This window comes from Ostrinia furnacalis, unplaced genomic scaffold, assembly GCF_004193835.3.
Source record: "Ostrinia furnacalis isolate ACB-3 unplaced genomic scaffold, ASM419383v2 OfSCF0075, whole genome shotgun sequence".
Taxonomy (NCBI): Eukaryota; Metazoa; Arthropoda; class Insecta; order Lepidoptera; family Crambidae; genus Ostrinia; species Ostrinia furnacalis.
The window spans coordinates 394,629-417,359 of NW_021130314.1; the positions used below are offsets into that span (position 1 = coordinate 394,629).

The 22,731-nt window shown below is 39.9% G+C and overlaps 2 protein-coding genes across 4 annotated transcripts in view; one reads left to right on the forward strand and one right to left on the reverse strand.

The window, feature by feature from the left end:
* On the forward strand, nucleotides 1–2,840 carry LOC114350727 (uncharacterized). Its single transcript, XM_028301637.1, has 3 exons — nucleotides 1–233; nucleotides 1,238–1,423; nucleotides 2,304–2,840. Exons 2-3 carry the CDS (start codon nucleotides 1,241–1,243, stop codon nucleotides 2,460–2,462), a joined length of 342 nt encoding a protein of 113 aa, XP_028157438.1. The 5' UTR covers nucleotides 1–233; nucleotides 1,238–1,240; the 3' UTR covers nucleotides 2,463–2,840.
* Nucleotides 2,640–22,731, reverse strand: part of Nipped-B (Nipped-B cohesin loading factor) — a 26,871-nt gene continuing 6,779 nt past the window's right edge. For 2 of the 3 annotated variants that reach the window (XM_028301619.1, XM_028301626.1), the window contains 16 exons: nucleotides 22,332–22,550; nucleotides 21,630–21,812; nucleotides 19,891–20,631; nucleotides 16,259–16,579; nucleotides 15,880–16,018; nucleotides 15,680–15,804; nucleotides 14,990–15,224; nucleotides 14,286–14,440; nucleotides 13,063–13,327; nucleotides 12,381–12,571; nucleotides 11,769–11,965; nucleotides 11,564–11,687; nucleotides 11,329–11,475; nucleotides 10,848–11,041; nucleotides 9,908–10,082; nucleotides 2,640–3,275 (listed from right to left, as the gene is read on the reverse strand). In XM_028301619.1, coding sequence (XP_028157420.1) covers nucleotides 3,162–3,275; nucleotides 9,908–10,082; nucleotides 10,848–11,041; nucleotides 11,329–11,475; nucleotides 11,564–11,687; nucleotides 11,769–11,965; nucleotides 12,381–12,571; nucleotides 13,063–13,327; nucleotides 14,286–14,440; nucleotides 14,990–15,224; nucleotides 15,680–15,804; nucleotides 15,880–16,018; nucleotides 16,259–16,579; nucleotides 19,891–20,631; nucleotides 21,630–21,812; nucleotides 22,332–22,550 — 3,525 coding nt within the window. In that variant the 3' untranslated portion in view covers nucleotides 2,640–3,161. Of the gene's footprint in view, nucleotides 3,276–9,907; nucleotides 10,083–10,847; nucleotides 11,042–11,328; nucleotides 11,476–11,563; nucleotides 11,688–11,768; nucleotides 11,966–12,380; nucleotides 12,572–13,062; nucleotides 13,328–14,285; nucleotides 14,441–14,989; nucleotides 15,225–15,679; nucleotides 15,805–15,879; nucleotides 16,019–16,258; nucleotides 16,580–19,890; nucleotides 20,632–20,899; nucleotides 20,993–21,629; nucleotides 21,813–22,331; nucleotides 22,551–22,731 lie in introns of all 3 variants that reach the window. The other variant, XM_028301611.1, reaches the window with a different exon arrangement.

The window sequence follows — 22,731 nt, forward strand, 5'->3', positions numbered from 1 at the left end:
ATCGCAGGCTTACAACGAGACTCCGAGAAAGCGATTCATGTCAGTCTAATTCTGCCTATGCAACAGTTCACTTGAGATTATAAATAAAGCTTTATGAGATTAGTAGCCAATAATAAACAGATAGCGATTTCAGCCTGCAGCTAACCAATTTGTTCAGTGAACGCGAGGCGGTTGTGTTTGTGCTGCTAATATTTATTTTCCCGGTGCGCAATTGGATTCGTTGATTTGAAGCGGTAAGTCCTCAATAATTTTGATTTCTTAATGTTACAAAATAGGAAAAATATAGGACGTACTATACGAATAATGTCTCCTAATTTTATATTGTGTAGGACAAAATTTAAAATTTGCACGCTGTAATTAATTAAGTATGGCTAAATAGGCATAAGTACAATAACTTAAAATGTAATAACACCCACTTTGTGAAACCCTATTTAATGCAAATAAATTATATTTGAATTTGTGCCAAAAGTAATACAAATAATTGATTTTGATTAATTAAAATAATTTTCCAATCATCAAAATCGGAACGTCACGTTTCCAATGTTCGCGATCGGTCGATGTTTTCACCAGAGCCAGATGCCGAAAAGAGAATTTCTTGTATCTTTGCCAAACAACTGATCGAATTAAAACTCCCGCTACTGCGCAGCAGTTTTTTACTTGGCTTGTAAAGCCACATTCTTAAGATTTTAATGTGATCTAAATAATCTAGTTGTTTTGTGTCTACGTCTAAAAATATCTTAATTCATAAAAACAAGACAATACTTTGTAATACCGAATCCAAATGAACTATTCGTGCGTAACGACGGACTCTTTCTAGTCTCCTACAAAACGATTACAGAGGATTGAGAGCTGTAATCAATGCAAGCGGAGCCGCGATAAAAAATATTTAATAATAATAATTAAGGTTTTTAATAAATAACCAAATATATACATTCAGAACACCTATAAAAGAGTCGCGCGTCTGGATAAGTAACATAAGTAAGTTCCAACATAGAAAAGATAAAATTGTATCAACCATAGTTTTTTGGAATGACACTTGTCTAAGTTAGAGCTAATTAATCTGTTTCGGGACGTATGAAGTTTTGGGACTTTGAAGATTGTAGGCGGAAAGACTGCGATGCTAAGTCAATAGTATTAGGGACGTAGCGGGTAGTATCGTAGCGGGGACGTATGAAGTGGGAGGCCTTTGAAGACTTACTGGAATGACTGCGATGGATAATTTTTGTGATATTTCCAGCAAATGAGTTCGATGGAGCCTGCAGCGCTTGAGGATGAGCAGTACGTGGACGTGAGCTCGCTGCCGCTGAGGCCGCCGCAGCCGCTGCTGAAGCCTGAGAAGGCAGCGCGCCGGCCCTGGCACCCCGTCATGTGGGACAGCTCTATCGAAGGCATCCCGCCGCCAGACCACACCGAGTCCGATGAGGTACGGGTACACATAATTATGTTCATATGATAAAGATGACATGAGTGATTGATGTACATACTATGAAATCGATGACAAACAAGAAGATAATGTCATGGAATAGTGGAATTATTTACTTACCCAACATTGATGCACAAATTATGAAACAATCGGGACGAGGAATGTCATGGAATAGTGGAAACACTTACCAACTTTTTATTCTTTATTCTTGATCTGCTGGCTCGAATTTTAAATGTAGAGGCTTATCCTAATCCTAACCTTACTGGTTCGATGCGGATTTGATAATCACCCTGTATAACAATAAAATATACAAATACTTACAAAAAGTGTCCAGCAGCCAATTGTCTACCTCGTGTGATTTATCTAGAATGTTTTTAAGCCATAAAGAATAGTAAATAGGACAAACATAACTTACTTTCTGGCGCTATTCCCAGTATGTCAGCGGCATGTAGTCACACCCAGTCTAACATACACATTTTTGCTTTCACTTCACCAGACACTGATACCATACCGAGTGTAGGAAATATTTCTTCCTTTTGGTATAGGCGAGAGCACTCCTTATGACCCCATATGGGCAACTTTTTTATTTTTTTTTCATTCATAAGTTCCAATGTTTGTCGAAATTAATAATAAAATGTTAAGACATGTAAAGATGTCGATACTTTTAAATATCTCGCTGCTTGTAATGTAAATCGCGTTATGATTTGATTTCACCAGCTAATCATGTATTGCAATGTCTGATATCGGAACCTAGAGAATATTATGTACCGTCTTGTAATTGTTTTTTTGTTGATACCACAGTAAAGTGGAGTTTATGTAGTGAAATGAAATGTTCAGTCAATACATTGATAGCAATCGTTTAAAGATTTTTTTTCCACAGCCCAAGCAAGGATCCGAGTACCCACACAAGCAGCGCATCCGCAACCTGCGCCGGCTCATCGCGGACGGCAAGGTCAAGCCCACGTCGGAGACTCTCATCTTCTTCCTATGCAACAAGTTCGCCATATCCGATGAACGACAAAATAAAATATCTGTGTAAACTGGCTTTAATCGTTAACGTTTGTTATTGTATGTAATCAGATGCAACATTGTATAGTATTAATAATAACCAGCCTATGTAATCCACATTTATATTTATGTACTAATTTAAGATAGGGTAAATAGAAAAAATAATTTTGTAAAAATCTAGCCTTGTAACTTTAATTCTTTCTTAATCATAAGAAATGCAGTTTATTGCAGTACCCTCTAATGTCAACATAAATAATTAATTATTTAATTTTACATAGATCCCAGTATGTACAAAACTTTACGTGAATATCTGACAAGTCTGACGCGCACACAAGTATCATACACGCGTTCGGCACATCGCTCTACGCTTCGATCGAATCGCGACGCTCTACGATCAAACAACGCATAACAGAAAGATAGCATTCGGAAAATTCAAAACAGAGTAGGTACATATATTTTATATTCTTCATAAAAATTATCTACACACAAGACTTTAATATAAAAACAAAATCATGTTTCTCAAATATAACTTATTTATAGAATTTAAGATCGACGAGCGCGCGTCGCGGTCGCACGGGCCGGCGCCGCCCGCTCCGCCGGCGTCGGCTCGCAATAAATAATACGCAACTCTAGCATAGAACTATCTGGGGGGAAACAAAGTGTGCCCGACGCCGGTCGCGGGTCGATCGAGCGGGTCCTAAGTACTGTACATGCGGGGCGGGGCCGGGCGCTACGTGGGCGGCGGCGGCGGCGGCGGCGCTTCGGCCGCGCTGGGCGCCGCGCCCGCCGGGCTCTCCTCGTCCTCCTCCTCCTCGGGGTCGAACTTCAGCATTAGCTGCTTGAACTGTGGGGAGAGAAAGAAAAAACAGTTGATAAAATATTATACAAGCGAGGTCTATGTCTATAAATCGGCACTTGTAATTCGATAAAAAAATATGAACAATGTCAAAATGTACCTTATGTACGCACAACCAATTTAAGAAATAAGGGGGTTAAGTACACACGGAGGTTGGCACGTAGCGTATAGATTACCCTTTTAGCATGGAATAAACAAGACAAGAGTATCGACAGTATAACAATATCAAACTTCAATAATAACGATACAGTATTATCGAAATCGATACGACCGCCTCGCCTGATATCTCTATTGTCGGTTCAACAGTACAGCAAAACCTTATCACCCGTATTCACAAACGAGGCGTGTTTAAGTGAAGTAGCAACGCTATGCGAAGTCGAACGCATAGCGTTGAACAGAGCTCTACGATTGGTTCGTGTGTGTCACTCAGCCATTTAAGTATTGTTTATGAATAGGTTTTCAGGACCCTGTCACAGGACGTGAGACCTCATAGTAATGTTTGTGAATACGGGTGTCAGTCAGATTGCGAGCTCAGTGCTTCAAGCCATAAGAATAAGCAAGTCAGTATGTAGGTTTTTTTGAGACAGGGAAGCGAGTTAATTTGTTACAACCCACACGCGATATAAGATGTACTTAAGGCGATTAGAGTCCTCAATGACCTTGGGCGTTTGACCTTCACGCCGCGAGCAACACCCGCGTACCCCGCACCAAAAACTCCGATTTGACACCGATCAAAAATACACGGGCATAGGTAGATACAGAATAGAAGTTCTTTCTTCATACATTACTGCCTATTATTTTAAACTTAAATTGATGAACCTTGATGTCGGTGTCATTTAACTCAGGCGTAAAGGTATTTAATAAAAATAACAAAATCCATGAACATTTTGTACGGGATAAAATTTTATTTTATTTTTCGTAAATTTTCTAATGCTTTTGTCGGTTCAGTCGTTCTCGAAATTTGAACAAACCCGACTTTATTACAAGCTTTTATTTAGCTTGCAATTTATGATGTATGTAGGTTTATTACATAAATGTTTGTTCGGGTGGAATCTTGCAAGCTGAATTAGTTAGACCAACTTCCTGACGACAACTAGGCTAGATGACAAAATTTCAATTATTTGTCCGCCAGACAGATAACTAATTAGAAAATATTAGACTCATATTTTTTATTTTCTTTCATAATTAAATAATAACAGTGCTACATCGAGTTGAAATGGCGCGATACGCCACGCTTGAGTAGAATTTTTACTCAAATGTGACGTCACGCGACATTTCAACTCAATATAATACTGTAATTATTCGATTATGGAAAAAAATAAAAAATATGAGTCTAATATTTTCTAATTATCTGTCTGACGGACTAAATAGAATTTCGATTTCATTACCCAGTCATCATCCCTATTGGAACGCATTAGTACCTACCTAGTATTGTCTATGGCCTAAAAAAGCAAATGTTTCTGCTTTTGTCTATCACTTATGAAGAATAAACTGAAAATGTATTTGTCTTTTTATTAGAAATCCTTCATCAATTGATTGAGTTCAAATTTCGGATATACATGTAATTCGGGTGACAATGCAATATTGTGATGACATGGAGCTGATCTGATGGTAGAGCTGGAATGCCAGTGGCCCCATAGCAACTCCGGGAATAAACGATTCCATCGAGTTTAGGCTCGTTTGATTTGTATTTATTTATTATTATACCTAAATAATTTCATTACAATTTTCTAAAAATGCACAAAAACTTAAAAATCTTGAAAACGGTGATATTTTTACTGGGGTCAAAATTGGACGTTAGGGAGACCATGGCGAGGCCTATCGATGGTTGAAGGGTTATCCATTGTTTTTGGGACACCCTGTATAAGCAAGTACCTAATCGACGGTTAAGAATCAATACCATCTATCTCAAAAAAGTCAACTTTACAGGAGGTAAAAAAAACGTTTCCTCGCTTCAGCTTTTAAGTTACTAGAAATGTTAAAATCGCTAAAAAAGGTAAATAAATACTGGAAAATGTTATGTAAACTTAGATTGTCGTAATATTGCCATATACCAAGATAACTTGAGTTAGATGGTATTGGTTCAAAAGAGTTAAAATTATTTTATTTATCTACTAGATAGGTGTTATTGGACAAAAATAACTAGTAAAACCGGCCAAGTGCGAGTCNTTAATGGCGGTAATTCTAATTTGTCTTAATGTAGCAAGAGTATAGAAGATTTTGAATTTGTAAGTTTAGTGAAGAAAGAGTTGAGTCAAGTTATACTTTACATAGTATTAGTTTAGAAACATTAGATTTAACTTACACTTAAAATTCACTTGACGAAGTATTACTTAAGTGCATATGGTATCAAGTAGATCTTTATTTTTATTTAGTTAAAACTAGATAGTTTTCATTCTGTCTTAGTCTTGCTAAATTATTGCGACGGTTAAGAATCAATACCATCTATCTCAAAAAAGTCAACTTTACAGGAGGTAAAAAAAACGTTTCCTCGCTTCAGCTTTTAAGTTACTAGAAATGTTAAAATCGCTAAAGAAGGTAAATAAATACTGGAAAATGTTATGTAAACTTAGATTGTCGTAATATTGCCATATACCAAGATAACTTGAGTTAGATGGTATTGGTTCAAAAGAGTTAAAATTATTTTCTTTATCTACTAGATAGGTGTTATTGGACAAAAATAACTAGTAAAAAGTCCATTAGTTTATTAATCAATAGTATGAAATGAGGTTGTTTTATACCTTACATTAATTTGTATTTTAAATATGAGGCAAAGAATCATAAAAGTAATGGCATTCTGCTGGTAGAACCTGTTTGAGTTCTTGCAGATGTTGGTATTTTGACGCAGTTATGGCTGTGGCATAAGGCAAATCAGTCTTAGTCAAAATTATGTTTTACGTTAATAACATTTTCATCCGAAGACCCTGTTTGGGAAACATTGTGCAGAGGTTTTCCAGCGAATGACCATAATATTTTCGGCAAACTGAAGATGAGTGATGTACCTACTCGCCATTAATTGATATTTATGCAGAATCCTTTCCAATTCAGGAGTTTGAAAGCATTTTGTACAAGCACCTCGATGTACCGATAGTCGATACGGCACCAACTGGAGAGCCTGTAGCAATGCACAAGTCTCGATCGAATCGAAGCCCTTCTCATAGTCCACGAACGCCAAAAAAGGGCAACTTATACTCCTCGGTCTTCTGTATAACCTGCCACAGCATATGGATGTGGTCTTTGCGAAAACCGGCTTTTGCCTGGGAGAATGAAGTCATCAAACCTACGCGTGAGACAATTCGTGATGACTCTTGAAAACAGCTTGTAGACATGGCTCCGTAGGGAGATGGGTCTGTAGTTCTTCAGTAAGGTGTTATCTCCTTTCTTGAAGAAAAATATTCCATAGGCACTATTCCCTCTGAAGAATCATCAGTATCGGTGTTTCAATCGCGTTCAGAAGTTTCGAGGTTATGCTGTCATCACCTGGTGCCTTGTAGTTCTTAAGCTGTTTGAGAGTCATTCTAATCTCGTATAGGCTGATATTCGGTATATCTTTGGTAGAGTGTCGAGTTAGCTCAGCTGTTGGGTCTGTGGCTTACATATTAACAGGTTTGGTGACCAAGGTATGCCCTTAAAACCTCTCGGTCTCACCCAGAACCTCGGTCACACACCGTCCAACGTATTTAACTTCGTCAGCTGGCTTAGCTCAATAGAGTTGTCTCTTGCGAACACTTCGGAGCCTTAGTTCCGCTCTATCGCCTATTGAATAATAGTACTATTCGTTAAAGTTGTGAACATTTTGTCAACTTTATCTCATGTTTTTCTGATTTTCAACTTACAATTATCAAGTTCTCATAGGCTAAAAATATAACGAAACACGTCTACTGCACAATGAAAGTAAAAAATACCGAATAAAGTAACATTCTATAATTCTTTGAGGAGAGATAGACAATATTGGCAGAAAAAAATTTGTGCTCTTAACATAGGTGGTATTTCTATAAGCAAATAACTTAGGAAATACTGTGAATATTGAGATAGGAGTGTGAACAACCTGTGCCAAATTGGACTTTAAATCTATCGGCATTAAAAAGTGAAAACCGCCAAAACTTGAGATAGATNGAGAGATAGACAATATTGGCAGAAAAAATTTTGTGCTCTTAACATAGGTGGTATTTCTATTAGCAAATAACTTAGGAAATACTGTGAATATTGAGATAGGAGTGTGAACAACCTGTGCCAAATTGGACTTTAAATCTATCGGCATTAAAAAGTGAAAACCGCCAAAACTTGAGATAGATGGTATTGATTCTTAACCGTCGTAATGTTATGTAAGTAGGTACGCTACTTTGAAAATCATGAGTCTTCAATTCTCTAAGGGAAACTGCAGGGTCTGATGATGGAGCTGGAATGTGGCCATAGGAATAGGCTAGTTTCTTTAAAAGACTTTTGGTCCGTCAATTTTACATTATCAAAAAATATTGGACACAGGATATTTTTATTTTTCAATTAAACAAGTAATTACGAAGATAATGATGCGATGAAATTCCGCGTGACGACACAAATCGCCACATTTTTAAGCATGCCTTGACGTCATGTGCCTCATCTTCTGAACTTTGGTGCGCTTCATCTCTTTAAATTTTCATAAGTTTAAAAAAGTGAAAAATACATTTAGAGTTTTTTTTTATAAGTTCACCGACGGTCTTATTCAAACTCTTGCTACTTTCTTGCTTTATCCACGAAACATCCCTATTCTTCGAAATTATTACGATCTACAAACGGAAAATCTCTGCTACTACGCCGCAGTAAATTCCCCATCATAAATAAAAAGATTTTTTTTAAAACAAGCTCTTGTACCTATGCTAATAATTTTGGTTTCATGACATGCTCCTAAAATTCATCACCTTATAAGAGGATTTCAGTTTTTATCTGCGAAACTTTTTAATAATATAGGTACGTTTCATGGTTTGGTAATTTAGGGAAGTTTATTTGCACTTAACATGAAAAATATGGTATCAATGTACTGAGTACCTATGCACCTTCAGTGGCAACAACAAGGTCTACTGGGTACCTATAGTCTACTAAAGGCATGAAATAGATTAATTTCACTAAAAATTAAAACCAACTCCAAAACGAATCACCAAAAGGTAGGACACCGACACCGACTCCGAAAATGGCTAATTTTGTAATCAGTATCCAAATTTTTAATAAGCTCTATAGAACAATTCAATACCACTTTATCTTAATTTTTTTTAATGTGACAGGAGGCAAACGAGCAAACGGATCACCTGTTGGTAAATGATTACCGTCACCCATAGACACCCGCAGACCCAGGGGCGTTACAGGTGTTATTTTTAATTGTGGTATTTTCGCGAAGAAACATATTTAAAATCTAATTCTAATAAGTATGAAAAATATAAATTGTTTTCTTCACGTAAATCGATTAAGTTACAGATTCTGACTAGCTCCTAATTTGGATACTGATTGCAAAGGCCTAGTAAATAAATAACGTAATAATTTTTCTACTTGTATTTATCTAGTGCAGTTGTTTTGGAGTCAATTATAGTTTTTTTACACTAATAGATTCTATTCAGGTAGAAAATAGCGTCTGAGCGCGTCATAATTCAATTGTATCGTCTGACTGCACGTACTCTATGAACAATTCTGACATAAAATCTATTGTCGAACAAAAGCTGGGTTGCACCATCTTACTTCAACTTTGACAAGCGTCAAAAGTCTGTCTAACTCCATACAAAAAACACCGGTTATCGCCAAAGCTACGGTCAAAGTTAGGTCACGTCAGGTGGTGCAACTTAGCCAAAGAAAAAATTCATTTTGATCGCTAATGTCAGTTTGTAGCGAGTGACACAACCTCCCCGTCTGAAGGCCAGCGGCCGACTGCCGCCCGCACCCCGCGAAGGCCCCCTCAACAGCAAAACGTTCGGAATTTATCAAAAGTAAAATTTATGAATGAAAGTAATGTTCGATTGAAAAACGCAACGTGTCATTTAAAGATTAAAGAATTCCCAATCTATTCGTGTAAAAATCTTTTAAATTAACATAGCCGTTTTGGAGGAGTAGGGAATTTAAGTAAAAAATCGATGTCCCGTATTTATTTTTTTAATCCAAAACAAAGAGACGTAGCGAAAATTCAAACGTCACAAATGTAGTCCTTGAACTGTTGTATAACATATATTTTTTTCAACTATTTCTGTCCAGCAGTAAAAGAGGAGTAGGCTTTACAAAATGCCCATTTGGCGCGGATTGAGGACACTAATCGCCTTAAATAAATACGTTCGTTCGTCTCAGCCAAATGACGGCCACTGCTGGACAAAGGCCTCCCCCAAGGTTTTCCACAATGAACGGTCCTGCACTAACCGCATCCAGGCTCTCCCCGCGACCTTTACCAGATCGTCGGTCCACCTAGTAGGAGGCCTGCCCACGCTAGGTCTTCCAGCCCGTGGTCGCCACTCGAGAACTTTCCTGCCCCAACGGCCATCGTCTCTACGAGCTATATGCCCCGCCCACTGCCACTAGATTAAATTAAGGCTGGTACAGATCGGCTGTGCGGAGGGATCCGCACTGACAGTCCGCGTGACACTAAAACCAGCCTAATAAATACGTACCTCTAAGTAGTCGTCGACGAGGCGGCGTCGGCCGCGCTCGTCGAGCTCGTCGTCGTCGTCGGCGTCGCGCAGCTGCGCCATGGTGGCCTTGGGCTCGAACACCGGCGCCAGCCGCCGCGACACCGCCTTCTCGTACACCTTCACGCTCTCCGACGGCGAATACTGGTTTATTTTACTGTAACAAACATTATAAATGAGTTTTCTGTAAACGAAAAACCGGCAAGTGCGAATCGAATTTACACACGATTTTCCATCAGTTACTTAGCGAACAAAAAAACAAGAAAAACTAAATGCTTTGAAATCAATAAATTGTTTGTCAAAGGAGTTCGCACTTGATGACGTCATAGTCTTCATTGCCATACAAAATATGTGAGAGCGTATAAAAATGATAAGCAGACTGCGTGGCAGCGGCAACAGCATTCTGAAAACGGTGGCTGACAGATACACATCACCTATATGGAGATGTTGGGTGCGGAGGGTGATTATGTGAGAAGACACTTCTGGCAATGCCAGCCGCCAGATTGGCATAGTCACACTCGGCGGCTTTCAAAATGCCTACAATTATTAGAAAACCAAACACTTTACTAACATTACTTTTAAGATTATAAATTGTACCCTACTAACTACTATGAACTGTAAAATTGTTTGAAATAAACGTCATTATTATTATTATTATAAAAATTGCCGTACCGGAAAACGCAGCGTGGGTACGTCCAACCGACGACATCATAAAAGTAGCAGGAAAGCGCTGGACGCAGGCCGCTACCAACTGGATTACATGGAAAGCATTGGGGGAGGCCTATGTTCAGCAGTGGACGTCCTATGGCTGAGATGATGATGATGATGTATAAAAATTATGTCAAGTGCTCTCCGGCAGCGGCTCAGCGGCGTCCCTGCTGCGTCCCGCCCTAGTGTCCCGCTAGTGCGGCGCGACACTCACGCGTCAGTGAACCCGTAGAGCTGCTTGAGGTGCTGCTTGAGCACCAGCAGCAGCAGGCAGCCGCGCGCCTGGCGCATGGCGTCCCGCAGCGGCCGCGTGCTCTCCGGCAGTCGGCTCATCAGCGTCTCGGCTTCTTCTTCGTCTTCTTCCTCGTCTAGTGGCTCCCTCTCTTCTGTGTTTGTTTTTATTAAGCCCTGAAAAGAGATGAGCAGCAATGAAATCTTGAGATCACCAAACCAAGGTTGAGGTGGAAGATTGATGTAACACAGGTCATGGGACACGTGTCCAGGGAATACAAGGGATACAGGGAACTGTTTTTACTAGTCGAATAGGAACGACCGCGGTATGCGAGCGCACATTTAGAGAGTAGCTTTTCTTCGACAGTTAGTTTAAGAGAGATCTTGGATCAAACGTAAAAATCGACTAAGTTATCTACTATTGAAAGAAAATGAACAATTAAGCTATTGGGTTGAAATCTTACCTCACGAAAAAGCTGCAGTAGATTTGATCCTGATGTTGAGATGATTATATCGATGTGATGTATTATAAACAAGGGTTCGTCTTGGACTTGATATGGAAAGTAACTAAGGTTATCGGCCAGGTACAACATTTGATCCAGGGGGGCAGTCTGAAATATTTGAAAATTATTATTTTACGTAAAAAACACGACTTAGACTATAGAGTACAATTATCTACTTTAGTTTAGGAAAACTTACCGAAACATCGTCGAATTGTTTCAATAACGACAATACTAATGCTCTCCTTTGAGGTCGCGTATTCCGCAGTAATGAATATAGAAAACCATTCAACGCAGAAGGCAAATCATCTTGCTCTTTTTTCCTGCAAAAAAAGAACTCGTGAGTATGACATCCTCATGTGATAAATTATATCAAACAATTTTCAAATTCCAAAATATAATACCTAAATCCTCGAATAACAACGTTTTTCTTATTCGTTTGTAGAATTTTCTGCAATTGATATGATAATTTGATACCCAGCTGCGCTTTCATGTGAATAAACCCAGGATATTTCTTATCTATATCTTGAAGATTCTTATCGGCCGTGTGTGACACGGTAACTTCTATGTCTGTACTCATACATATTAAATATGGAACAATCTGTGAAAGAAATACAACAATATAAATATAAATGACATTTTAAACCCTGAAATGGCAGCGGCAATACACGGGTCGCGAGAGGCACCGCCGCTCGGAGATTTCTTTCTATTCAATCAAGGGTATTTATTTATATTTATTTTTGATGCACATAAAGTTTACAATGGCTTGTCAGGAAAACTATTCGCCGCGTTACTACCGGCGTGGCCTTTCAGTGTGAACTGAGCCTAAAAGTTCTCGATGATTAACAGAGATTTTTTGCTACAATGGGCATACTCCTGCGGCACGCATCCTAGGCCTACTAGACTACACTCAGATGAAAAATGGTGATCAGGCCGCAAGTGGAATCTTATGATTTTTTTACCGACTGCAACAAAAGGAAGAGGTTTTCTATTTGATTGGTTTTTTCTTTACGTACCTGTACAGGGTGCACCAGGCCTTGAGCCAGAACTAGCTGCACGACCTTCATGGCGCTGGAGCGCACCACGGTGCTGTTGTGCAGGAACGAGCCCAGGATCTCCTTCAGGTACAGCTGGATCACCGTCGACGCCATGCCCGACGACACGTCGCCCATCTCTTTGAGGTTCTCGTGCTTCGATCGCTTTGACCCTATGAAGATTTAAAACGTGTTTTACATGTCTACGTGAAAAAGTGAATCCGTGAGTTTATAATATAACGCGTGAGATTGTAAACTAACAGTGAGTTAGGTTAGATTGTACGTCAGATTATTAATCTGACAGAATTCACATTTTTACATGCCGTTTTTGTGTAGCAAAACTTAAGGGTCAGTGCTAATACTTCCGCGGGCGCATGCACGCGGAAACTAATCTCACGCGCCTGCGCCATGCGCATCATTATTCTTTGGTACAGACACCCGCCTCTGTGCAAGTTTTAGCGTACTTATAATTTACGCGAATTTAGTCCAACTCGGGGGTGCGCAATGTCATTTCGATGTGCGATACCTTATAGGTATGCAGTTAAAGGTAACTACGTCACTCTGTGGACCGTAATATCTCCGAGTTACCTGGCCATAAAAAAAAAAAGAAGAAAGATAACTACAGCTACATAACTTAAGTTGTTTTTCAACTGGGTGTACTCACATTCTTTATCTTGCCGTATCATCCTCTGCTCCTCCTCTTGCAAGTACATCTCAATATTCCTCAGCACGTCGGCCTTCATCTCGATGGGCGCGAGGTCGGCCGTCAGCAGCTGATGGTAGAAGTCCTTGAGCTCCGGCCGCAGCATGAACTCGTAGTGCCGCACGCATATCGAGCCGAGCGCTTTGAGCGTGTGCGAAACGAAGTCTTCGTCTTCCAGGCTCACGAAGAACATCATTGTGGAGAACACTTGCTCTTTTATGTCGTTCTGTGGTACGGAAGGGGAGAGATGGTTTAGTCTTCGGTTTGCAATAAAATACGGCCAACTAGCAGCGATACAAAAGGTCGATACGACTGTCGAGTTGACAATATATTCTGTCTCTCTCTCCCGTCAAAATATGTCAAAGTCAGACGGGTTCACCCATGACATTGGGTTTGTTTACATTTGGTATCGCTTCTCGTTGGCCGTACTTTAGATAGATAAATTGTAAACACACAATTATAGTTCTAGCGCTTAGCAGTGCCTGAGGTATGGGAGCGGCACGGGAGGGGTGATATTGACATATTATGACGTGACAGAGCATAGAGTCCCACGATTCTGAAACGTCAAGTGACAAAAATCAAAAACTAAAAACCCAGCATTGATAGTAGCACCCTCCTGTAAATGTCATAATTATAAGGTTGTCCAATGTGGCAAAAATCGGAACTAATAATCCAGCATAGATATTAGCGCCATCCTGACAGTGTCATCATATCTAGGAGTGGACGGTTCATACTTGGACATCTTACAACAATCTGAAGCATAATCCTCACTGACGTTTGACGTCTCAAAAACACCCTCCCGTGCCGCCCCCATACCTCAGGCACTGACTGAGTCAAGTGCTAAACCTATAGTAAAGATACAATACCATTGCTCATTTACTTGTCTGTTTTGAAATGCGATCAAGAGGTACGTCACGGATAATTTGGAGTCTTAATACAAAAGCATGTTATAGTCCAGTCATTTAAGCTTAAATTAGGTAAGAATCTCGGAATTCGAGATACCCAGCTGTAAGTCTGTAAATACTTGTATATTGACACCCTAAAAGTTGTCTCAAAACCTACATATGGTAGGGTGTAAGCAACTATTAAATTTTAAGGTCAAAGGTCACAAAAATCGCTTTTTTTGGAAATATCTCATTTCCTATGGGTTTACTATAATGACTGGACTATTAATAATAACGTACCGGCAGCCCCTCAATGACCCTGGCCTCGGTGAACTCGAAGTAGCGCAGCAGCAGCCCCACGATGAACAGCGCGCGGCGGAAGTGCGGCCGCGTGTGGTGCGCGCGCGTCGCGTCCGGGTTGCGCTGCCAGCTGTGCTTCCACTGAAGCAGCACCCCTGAGAAAACATAGGTCTTCTTTTGACTTCACCGTATATTTACACCAATAGGGTGGGGTTTAGAATCGCGCTAACTGCTCACTGATGTATTGAAAGGAAACTTTCCTGAGTGATTCTGATCGCTCGGCGTCTACGCTTCATAAGCCGGATCTCCATTAGAGGCAGCTAGAGCTGCTCAAATGAAGACGCTGCCTCAACCAAGGCACGACTCGTTGCGGGGCAAATTACGTCGCCGCGGACCGAGCTTTGTACATTTTGCTGTCGGGACGAGGCAACCGCTCAGGCCGAGGCTGCCTCTAGCTAGTGGATACGCGGCTTTACATTTCGGCTGTCAGCGCCGACTTTCGGCGTGCGTCAATGCTATTCTAAAACCAGCCTAACGACTAACGTAGCGTAGCATTTTGCCGCTGATAATACAAGTCGCTAATACTTTTGATTGGATAAACTGCTTGTAGACATATGAATTACATATCTATCTATGCTCTTAATTAGTTTCAACAACTCAATCAGTTTCTGCATACAAATAACGAGTTTTTTATGTGTACTCACCGTGATATTTATTAAAAACGTCCCTAATAAGCTTGTAATTGTGCGTCAGGTTGTTGACGATGGCCGCTAACAGCGCTATACACGAGGCGATGACGAGCTGTCCGCGTTGCAGGATCAGCTTCACCGCGTCCTCCTCCAGCTGAGCGAGGAACGTCTCGCTAGGGTGCTCCATTAGCGGCACCACCAACTCGAGAGTCGACGCCACCGTCGACATTATTTGTTGCTCATATTGATTCTGGAATAACGGATGAGATTAACGCCCGTATTCACAAACGATGCTTGCTTGTGAAGCAGCAAATCGAACGCACAGCGTTGAAAAGAGCTCTGTGATTGGTTCGTGTGTGACCCTGTGCCAGTGCGTCCACGCGCACTGTGAGACCTCATTGTAATGTTTGTGAATACGGGCGTTAGCCACATTTTTGATTTGATTTGATTTGATTTGATTTGCTTCAAAATACAGTCGACAGCAATCAAAATAGCATTCCAAGGAAATATTTTTGTTTTCTATTTCTTTATTCCAACCTGCACGGTACAAAAGGTCAAAAAGGACGTCATTTCACGCCACCCGAAGAGGTCAGGGCTACTTAAAATGACACTTTGTTTGACTGATGACATACCCGGTGTAAAGATCAATGTTGAAAATGATGGGATGACGTCATTATTGTGGGATAAAAACAAACGTAAACTCACCTGACATTTTAAACTCAGGTACGGCTGCAAGGTTAACGCATGATTAACTAGCAATTGAGGCCTAATTTTTGCAAATAAATGTAGAGTTGAAAGGCACGCTAATATGCGTTGAGATGACGCAGATCCTGTAACAAAAAATGGATTGGTTTATAGATTCATTTACAGCTTGACTAATAACATTCTCATTTTATATTCCTTACCCTCAACACTCGATTCTTCTAGCTGTAGTAAATTTTCAATCAAGCAGTCCACAATTTGTTGACACGCGACCAAAAGTGACTTTGGAGGTTGATAAATAATTTTTGTTGAATCTTCCTTGTCTTCTTTTGGCTTGAATAACTGAAAAGTCAAGTCAAGGCTAACTATAATTTCATCCCATTTGCATTGTCACAACCCTAGAAGAATATGAAATAATACTTATTTCTGAGATTAGATAAACATTTTGATAGTACAGTAAACATTAATTTGATATATTTCTAAATAAAATAAATCTAAGGCAAGTAAGATTATCTTATTTTGGGTACAATATAAACGTAATATAAACTGGGTAACCTCATTCTTGACTTATTTGATACTCACGCTCGTCAACAGCTGCTGGAACCACTCGAGGCCCATATCCCTTGAGGATATGACGACGTCTGTGATGTTAAGGACTTTCCTGGTCAGCGGATCAGCGGTGGCTGCGGTCATATCGAGAGCGCCCAGCCGCGTCGAGTTAGCGCACGGACTGAACCACATGTTTTGAAACACCTCCATCACTAACTTCCTAATGCCCTCCTCATCATTCACCCGCCTGATCATCTTCACGCAGATTTCAGGTATTTTCGGAAACTCGGGGCACTCTATACAAATGTCTTTGAGGATTTTTATCACACGTTTCCGAACAGACACACCCGTATCCTGCGAAACAAGGTTTTTTGGATGATTTTCGATCTAAATTAGATCACTTTTTAATATCAGTCGTATTTCCGACCAGTTGTGATGACTTCAAAGTTTAGCATTAAATTACCTAAATCTAGAAAGAAGTTATCTTAAGTTTTTTTTAATAGTTGTAGTGTAAATCTATACTAATATTACAAATGCGAAAGGAACTCTGTCTGTTTGTCTCTCTTTCACGCCTAAACCACTGAAACGATTTTGATGAAATTTGTCATAGAGATAGTTTGACGGCCGAATACTGAAACGCCATTTAAATATTTGACGGCTTCTCAAATAGTTAAGCAGCTCCTAAACTTACATTTCGCATACTCAAAACAATATCTGAGCAGTTCTCAATTTTTAAGCACCTCTCAAATTAAGTTGCACTCAAACGCCACTTAAATGAATTTTCGCATACTGAAACGCCATTCAACGCTAAGCATTACTCAAACAACTGTCAAATCGTCTTAAGCAGCTGTTAAATTTGAGAGTGCTTGCGCGGTATCTTAAATCCTATTCTTATACCTAAATCGACCTAAATAGTGGTAAATAATGTGTGTCATCGTTATCATTTCTTTCATAACTGAAAAAGAAGTGAAAAAAGTCATGTTTTTTTCTAATTAAATCCATTCTTACTCCCTTAAAATGTATGAAACTTGTATCTGTTTTCTACTTCTGCTAATAGATAATTTTATTGGCTATCGCATGATATAAAATTTTTGCTTATTAGTGTTAAGCTACCCACGCTTTCACTTGTTTTTGCAGGAAGAGGTGAAAACTAAAAATTAAAAACTTAAATCCTCGTAATTTTGCGAGAAATGGGTCAAGCCCCAAATTTGAAGTATTTTCATCGATAAAATTGTCCATAGATTATGCCCTTAAAGTTTGATCACTACAAGCCCGGACACACTGTATACACGATAATATCTTCCACATCGAACAGCCAACTGTGCATCGTATAGTGCACAAAGTAACAACCAAAATAGCTGCTATGAAATCGCTTTACATAAATAAAGAATATGGGGACATCGCATAGTAGCATTTCCAAGAGTTGTTGATTTGTCAATTTGATGCTCTGTCAACAATGATAAATGTCAATTGAGGTTACGTTTCGGTCCACGATCGCCACATAATAGATTTCAACAATAAAAAGTATCACCTTTGAAATCATTGTTTTAATTAAATAAAAATGCAAGCATTAATTTTTTCATATGATAAAACGAGATTTATATATAATAGAAACTAAAAATAAACTGTTCTATGTTAAGTTGATTGAGTATATTTCCATAAAAGACAATANCCCTTATTTTCCTGTGTACCCTTGGCTGTTCCCTTGATGGTACAGTGGAAAATAAATTTGAAAATAAGGGATTCCGAGCGAGGTTCCGCGTCTCTAAAGAAACGGTGTTGTTTCTGGATTCATAATTTGGAAGCTCTTTGAAACCCCTCACCAAACGCCATACAACCAGTGGACCAAATACTTATTATAACCCTACTGTTCTACGCAACGGGAAGTTATGAACGTTCACCTAGTACACGTATATACAGTGTGTCCGGGCATGTAGTGATCAAACTTTATGAGCCAAATCTAGGGACAATTTTATCGATAAAAATACTTCAAATTTGGGGCTTGACCCATTTATCGCAAAATTACAAGGATTTAAGTTTTTAATTTTTAGTTTTCACCTCTTCCTTCAAAAACAAGTGAAAGTGTGGGTAGCTTAACATTAATAAGCAAATATTTTATATCATGCGATAGCCAATAAAATTATCTATTAGCAAAAGTAGAAAACAGATACAAGTTTCATACATTTTAAGGGAGTAAGATTGGATTTAATTAGAAAAAAACATGACTTTTTTCACTTCTTTTTCAGTTATTTTCCAACACAAGAAAAACCAGGTCGTTAAGTTATGTTTTATTTGCATTGTATTATTAGTATTTGAGCTATTCTACAAAACGAATGTAAATTTATTAATCTACGTCTATTAGTTTCGACGTAATTGTTGAACAAAGATACCCCTTCCCAGCGGTTTCCATAGCGCACGCGACATGCGAAAATGCACTGCCTGAAAGAATCACACAACCTATTCCGATTACTATGGAAACCGCTGGGAAGGGGTATCTTTGTTCAACAATTACGTCGAAACTAATAAACGTAGACTAATAAATTTACATTCGTTTTGTAGAATACCTCAAATACTAATAATACAATGCAAATAAAACACACCTTAACGACCTGGTTTTTCTTGTGTTGGAAAATAACTGAAAAAGAAGTGAAAAAAGTCATGTTTTTTTCTAATTAAATCCATTCTTACTCCCTTAAAATGTATGAAACTTGTATCTGTTTTCTACTTCTGCTAATAGATAATTTTATTGGCTATCGCATGATATAAAATTTTTGCTTATTAGTGTTAAGCTACCCACGCTTTCACTTGTTTTTGCAGGAAGAGGTGAAAACTAAAAATTAAAAACTTAAATCCTCGTAATTTTGCGAGAAATGGGTCAAGCCCCAAATTTGAAGTATTTTCATCGATAAAATTGTCCATAGATTATGCCCTTAAAGTTTGATCACTAATATGGGGACATCGCATAGTAGCATTTCCAAGAGTTGTTGATTTGTCAATTTGATGCTCTGTCAACAATGATAAATGTCAATTGAGGTTACGTTTCGGTCCACGATCGCCACATAATAGATTTCAACAATAAAAAGTATCACCTTTGAAATCATTGTTTTAATTAAATAAAAATGCAAGCATTAATTTTTTCATATGATAAAACGAGATTTATATATAATAGAAACTAAAAATAAACTGTTCTATGTTAAGTTGATTGAGTATATTTCCATAAAAGACAATACATAACCAAACGATGCTGCGTGTAATGGATAAAAAACGTAAAGTTATAATTTGTGTAAATGAAAACATACTTTTTTTGGTAAATGTTGCCATTATGTAAACATTTGAGAGCTGCTTAGCTGATCACGGCTTCAAATCCGTTGAGTGGCGTTTGAGAATACCATTTAAAATTGAAGGATACTTAAATTTAGGAGCCCGTCAGCTGAGTGACAGATTTGAGTAGTGTTTCAGTATTCGGCCGTGAGTCCCGTTAAAGGACATAGGATAGTTTTTATCCTGGTTTTTGAAACAGGGACGCGCGCGATGAAGTTTTTCTGTGACAGACAAAATTCCACGCGGGCGAAGCCGCAGCGGAAAGCTAGTATTGGATAAGGGCTACATTTCAATTTTTGTTATTATTATTATTTTAACACGACAGTAAAAGTTTAGTTACTTACAAGAATTCTATTTGAGAGCATTCCATAATACTTGTCAATGAGATCGGGGCGGCTGAGGACGAACTTTCCCACGAGGTCGACGGCCGCCTCGCGCACGGCTGTGGACTGGTCCAGGAAAGAGCGGTTGACGCCGATCTGCATGTCCGGCCTCGCCAGCACCGCCGGGTCCGCTTCCACAATCATCGCTAAACATTTCATAGCTTTAGTCCGAATCGCTATCGTATTCTCGCACAATATCACTAGAATCTTTCGCAGATATCTATCGAAACTTTGCGAAAAAGACCTCTTCGAGGCGAGATATTGAGATATTAACTCTGCACCACCATAGTCTATATACGACTGCATCACTTGTACTTGAGTGCCGCCTTGATAACGGAACGGTCGAATCTTCTCCAGAAAGAAATGCTTCCGCCTCTCGTTGGTCTTGAATTTCTCCGCCGATATAACCGCGCTTATCGTTTGTTTCTTCTCCTTGGTTTCTTTGTCGCTGTCGTCGTCGGGTTCAGATTCTTCCTCGCTGCTTTCGTCTTTGTAGCGCTTTTTAGATTTGTTCTTCGGCCTTTTAGTAGGAGACGAACTTTTAGGTTGCACAACCATGTCTCTGTACCACTGGGTGATGTAGAAATGTCGCGCACAATTCCATGCCTGGTCCTTTTGTCCGTTGATGGCGAGGTAATCAAGTAAGACTCGTTGTAAAAACTCAGTTCTTTCTTCATCTTCATCGAGTCCTGACGTAATACCCTGCAACAAGAGTAAAATATTAGAAACTAGTACTAGTGCCAATAAAATATGTAATAAATTGCAAACTATTTTTTTTAATCCTGAGTTATGATTGTTCCCGAGTGTGGCCAATCATGTTCTTCTTCGTCGTTCGATTAAATAGAGACAATTAAAAATCAGCGTCAATAACATAAAACATACCTAACCAAAACTATGCTTACAAAACGTGAACGTACTGTGTTTTCTGTGGGGAAGGACCTATGTTAACAAATTTTAATATTTTGCTTACCGAACGGGCGGCAGCTAAGGCAGAATAGTCTTGTGACCACGCATCGCCGGCGCGCGAAGCGTCCAACGACCGCCTACCAGATGTAGGAATGATCTAACAAGGGGAACCAATAATTAAAGGCCGCCAAGTTTTATTTAGAGGTAGGTTCAGCCATCATTTGCATTGATATATCTGTGACATCATGCTACTAATTAAATGTTATACAGTCGCAGGTGGTTAACCGTCTCCTCATAGAGGTTGAACGCTGCACGCTGAACAAGAGTCGTTGGAGGTGCTCGAGTACATCGCCTGTGCCAGTAGGGGAGGAACTTCAGATCATTGTAATGTACTTGCACAAAGCTCCTTTTGTCCTAGCGATGGAAATAGAATTAAATTTGGTTCACATACAGATAGTTTGGGGTCGGGATTAATAATGCCACTGAAACGTAATTTTCGGGCACAAAGCTCTAGAACTAGTTGCTGGGATAGAAATGTTTTAGAATGGCGCGTGGTGCGTGGACACCACTGGGAGACGCAGTGTAGGCCTTTCCTATTAGCTGATGGCGATATGCGGCGGCTAATGAAGCATCCTTGGAGAGGTTTTTGTCCAGCAGTAGAGTGCAGCCGTCTTCCAGAAGAAGATGTGAACCCCATGTTACCTGCATCTGGTTGCATGCTATCGCACCACCAGGGTTATGTAGTGGACTACTGGTCCTGTCTCCTGCGCCATAAGGTGCAGACTGCAAGTTACCTGCGTCTGGTTGCCGTCCTTCTCCTCCTCGGCGCGGATGTCGCGCACGACGGCGTCCATGGTGGCGAGCTTGGCGCGCGAGTGCACGCTGTCGCGCCGCAGCCGCGCCGCCACCAGCCCCAGGTACTCAAGTGACGCTACGCGCACCGGCATCTCCATGGATTTGTCCGACATGTATTTCACCTGGGAAAAGATGTTTTGTTAATTCAAATAGTAGTTTAGTTAGTTCAAACAGCGCTGGTGTACTGTCAGCCATCGTGCACCGCCCGTGGCGCACACATGTCTCACACGACGCACACGCGCCGATAGCATGAATTATTCCCTTCAAGGCTGGATGGGGCCCGCTCCAAAGCGAGCCATATGCCTGGGACGGAGCCTCGGATATGAATGTCTAACAGGACACTAATCCATAGCTTCGTCTTATTGGGCTCCGGCGTACATTGCGATATCGATATCTGCCCTATTATTGAAGTAATGAACAAACAACGGAGGGACCGTTGAAGGCGGCAACGACTGCCGCACACACAGTCGGCAACCAGGCCTATACCGCCGAGCTGTATGAACTCATTATAAGATGGAGTTGGAAATTCTCAATATCATAGATTGATATTTTTATTTGTTGCCCAGCTTCTAACGCAGAAGGGGTATATTTTTCGGGAGTAGGTATTTTACGTTTGAAAAATAAACACGTAATTTACTTACTAGCATAGTTCCAAGAAGGCTGAGCAGCAACTCAGTAGCGGGCCATTCTGGTTTGTTGACGGTGGTGAGTAGATCGTGCACGAAGTTCTCGAACAGGGGCCGGAAGTCCACCTCCTCGGAGCGGCTGCGGCACTTGTTGAGGAACGACGTCAGGAACGTGCCGCCCACACTGATCGCCGCTTCATACTTCGAAATTATGAGTAGATCCTTGTCGACGTGCTGGAAAAATACGACGATTTGAACAACAAAGCACCATTGATTCTATGTCATGATAGACAATTTAGTATGAAAAAGAAATCAATTTAAGTACTTATTTACTGTTAACATAAAAAATCGAAATGCCAATAGGCAACCTTATTATGACCAATGGGCGGCTGTCTAATGTTAGGTTACGAATGAC

Coding starts and splice junctions, on each gene's coding strand:
- LOC114350727 (XM_028301637.1), top strand. CDS start 1,241: ATGAGTTCGATGGAGCCTGCAGCGCTTGAGGATGAGCAGTACGTGGAC. Junction 1,424..2,303: donor ACCACACCGAGTCCGATGAG/GTACGGGTACAC, acceptor TTTTTTCCACAG/CCCAAGCAAGGATCCGAGTA.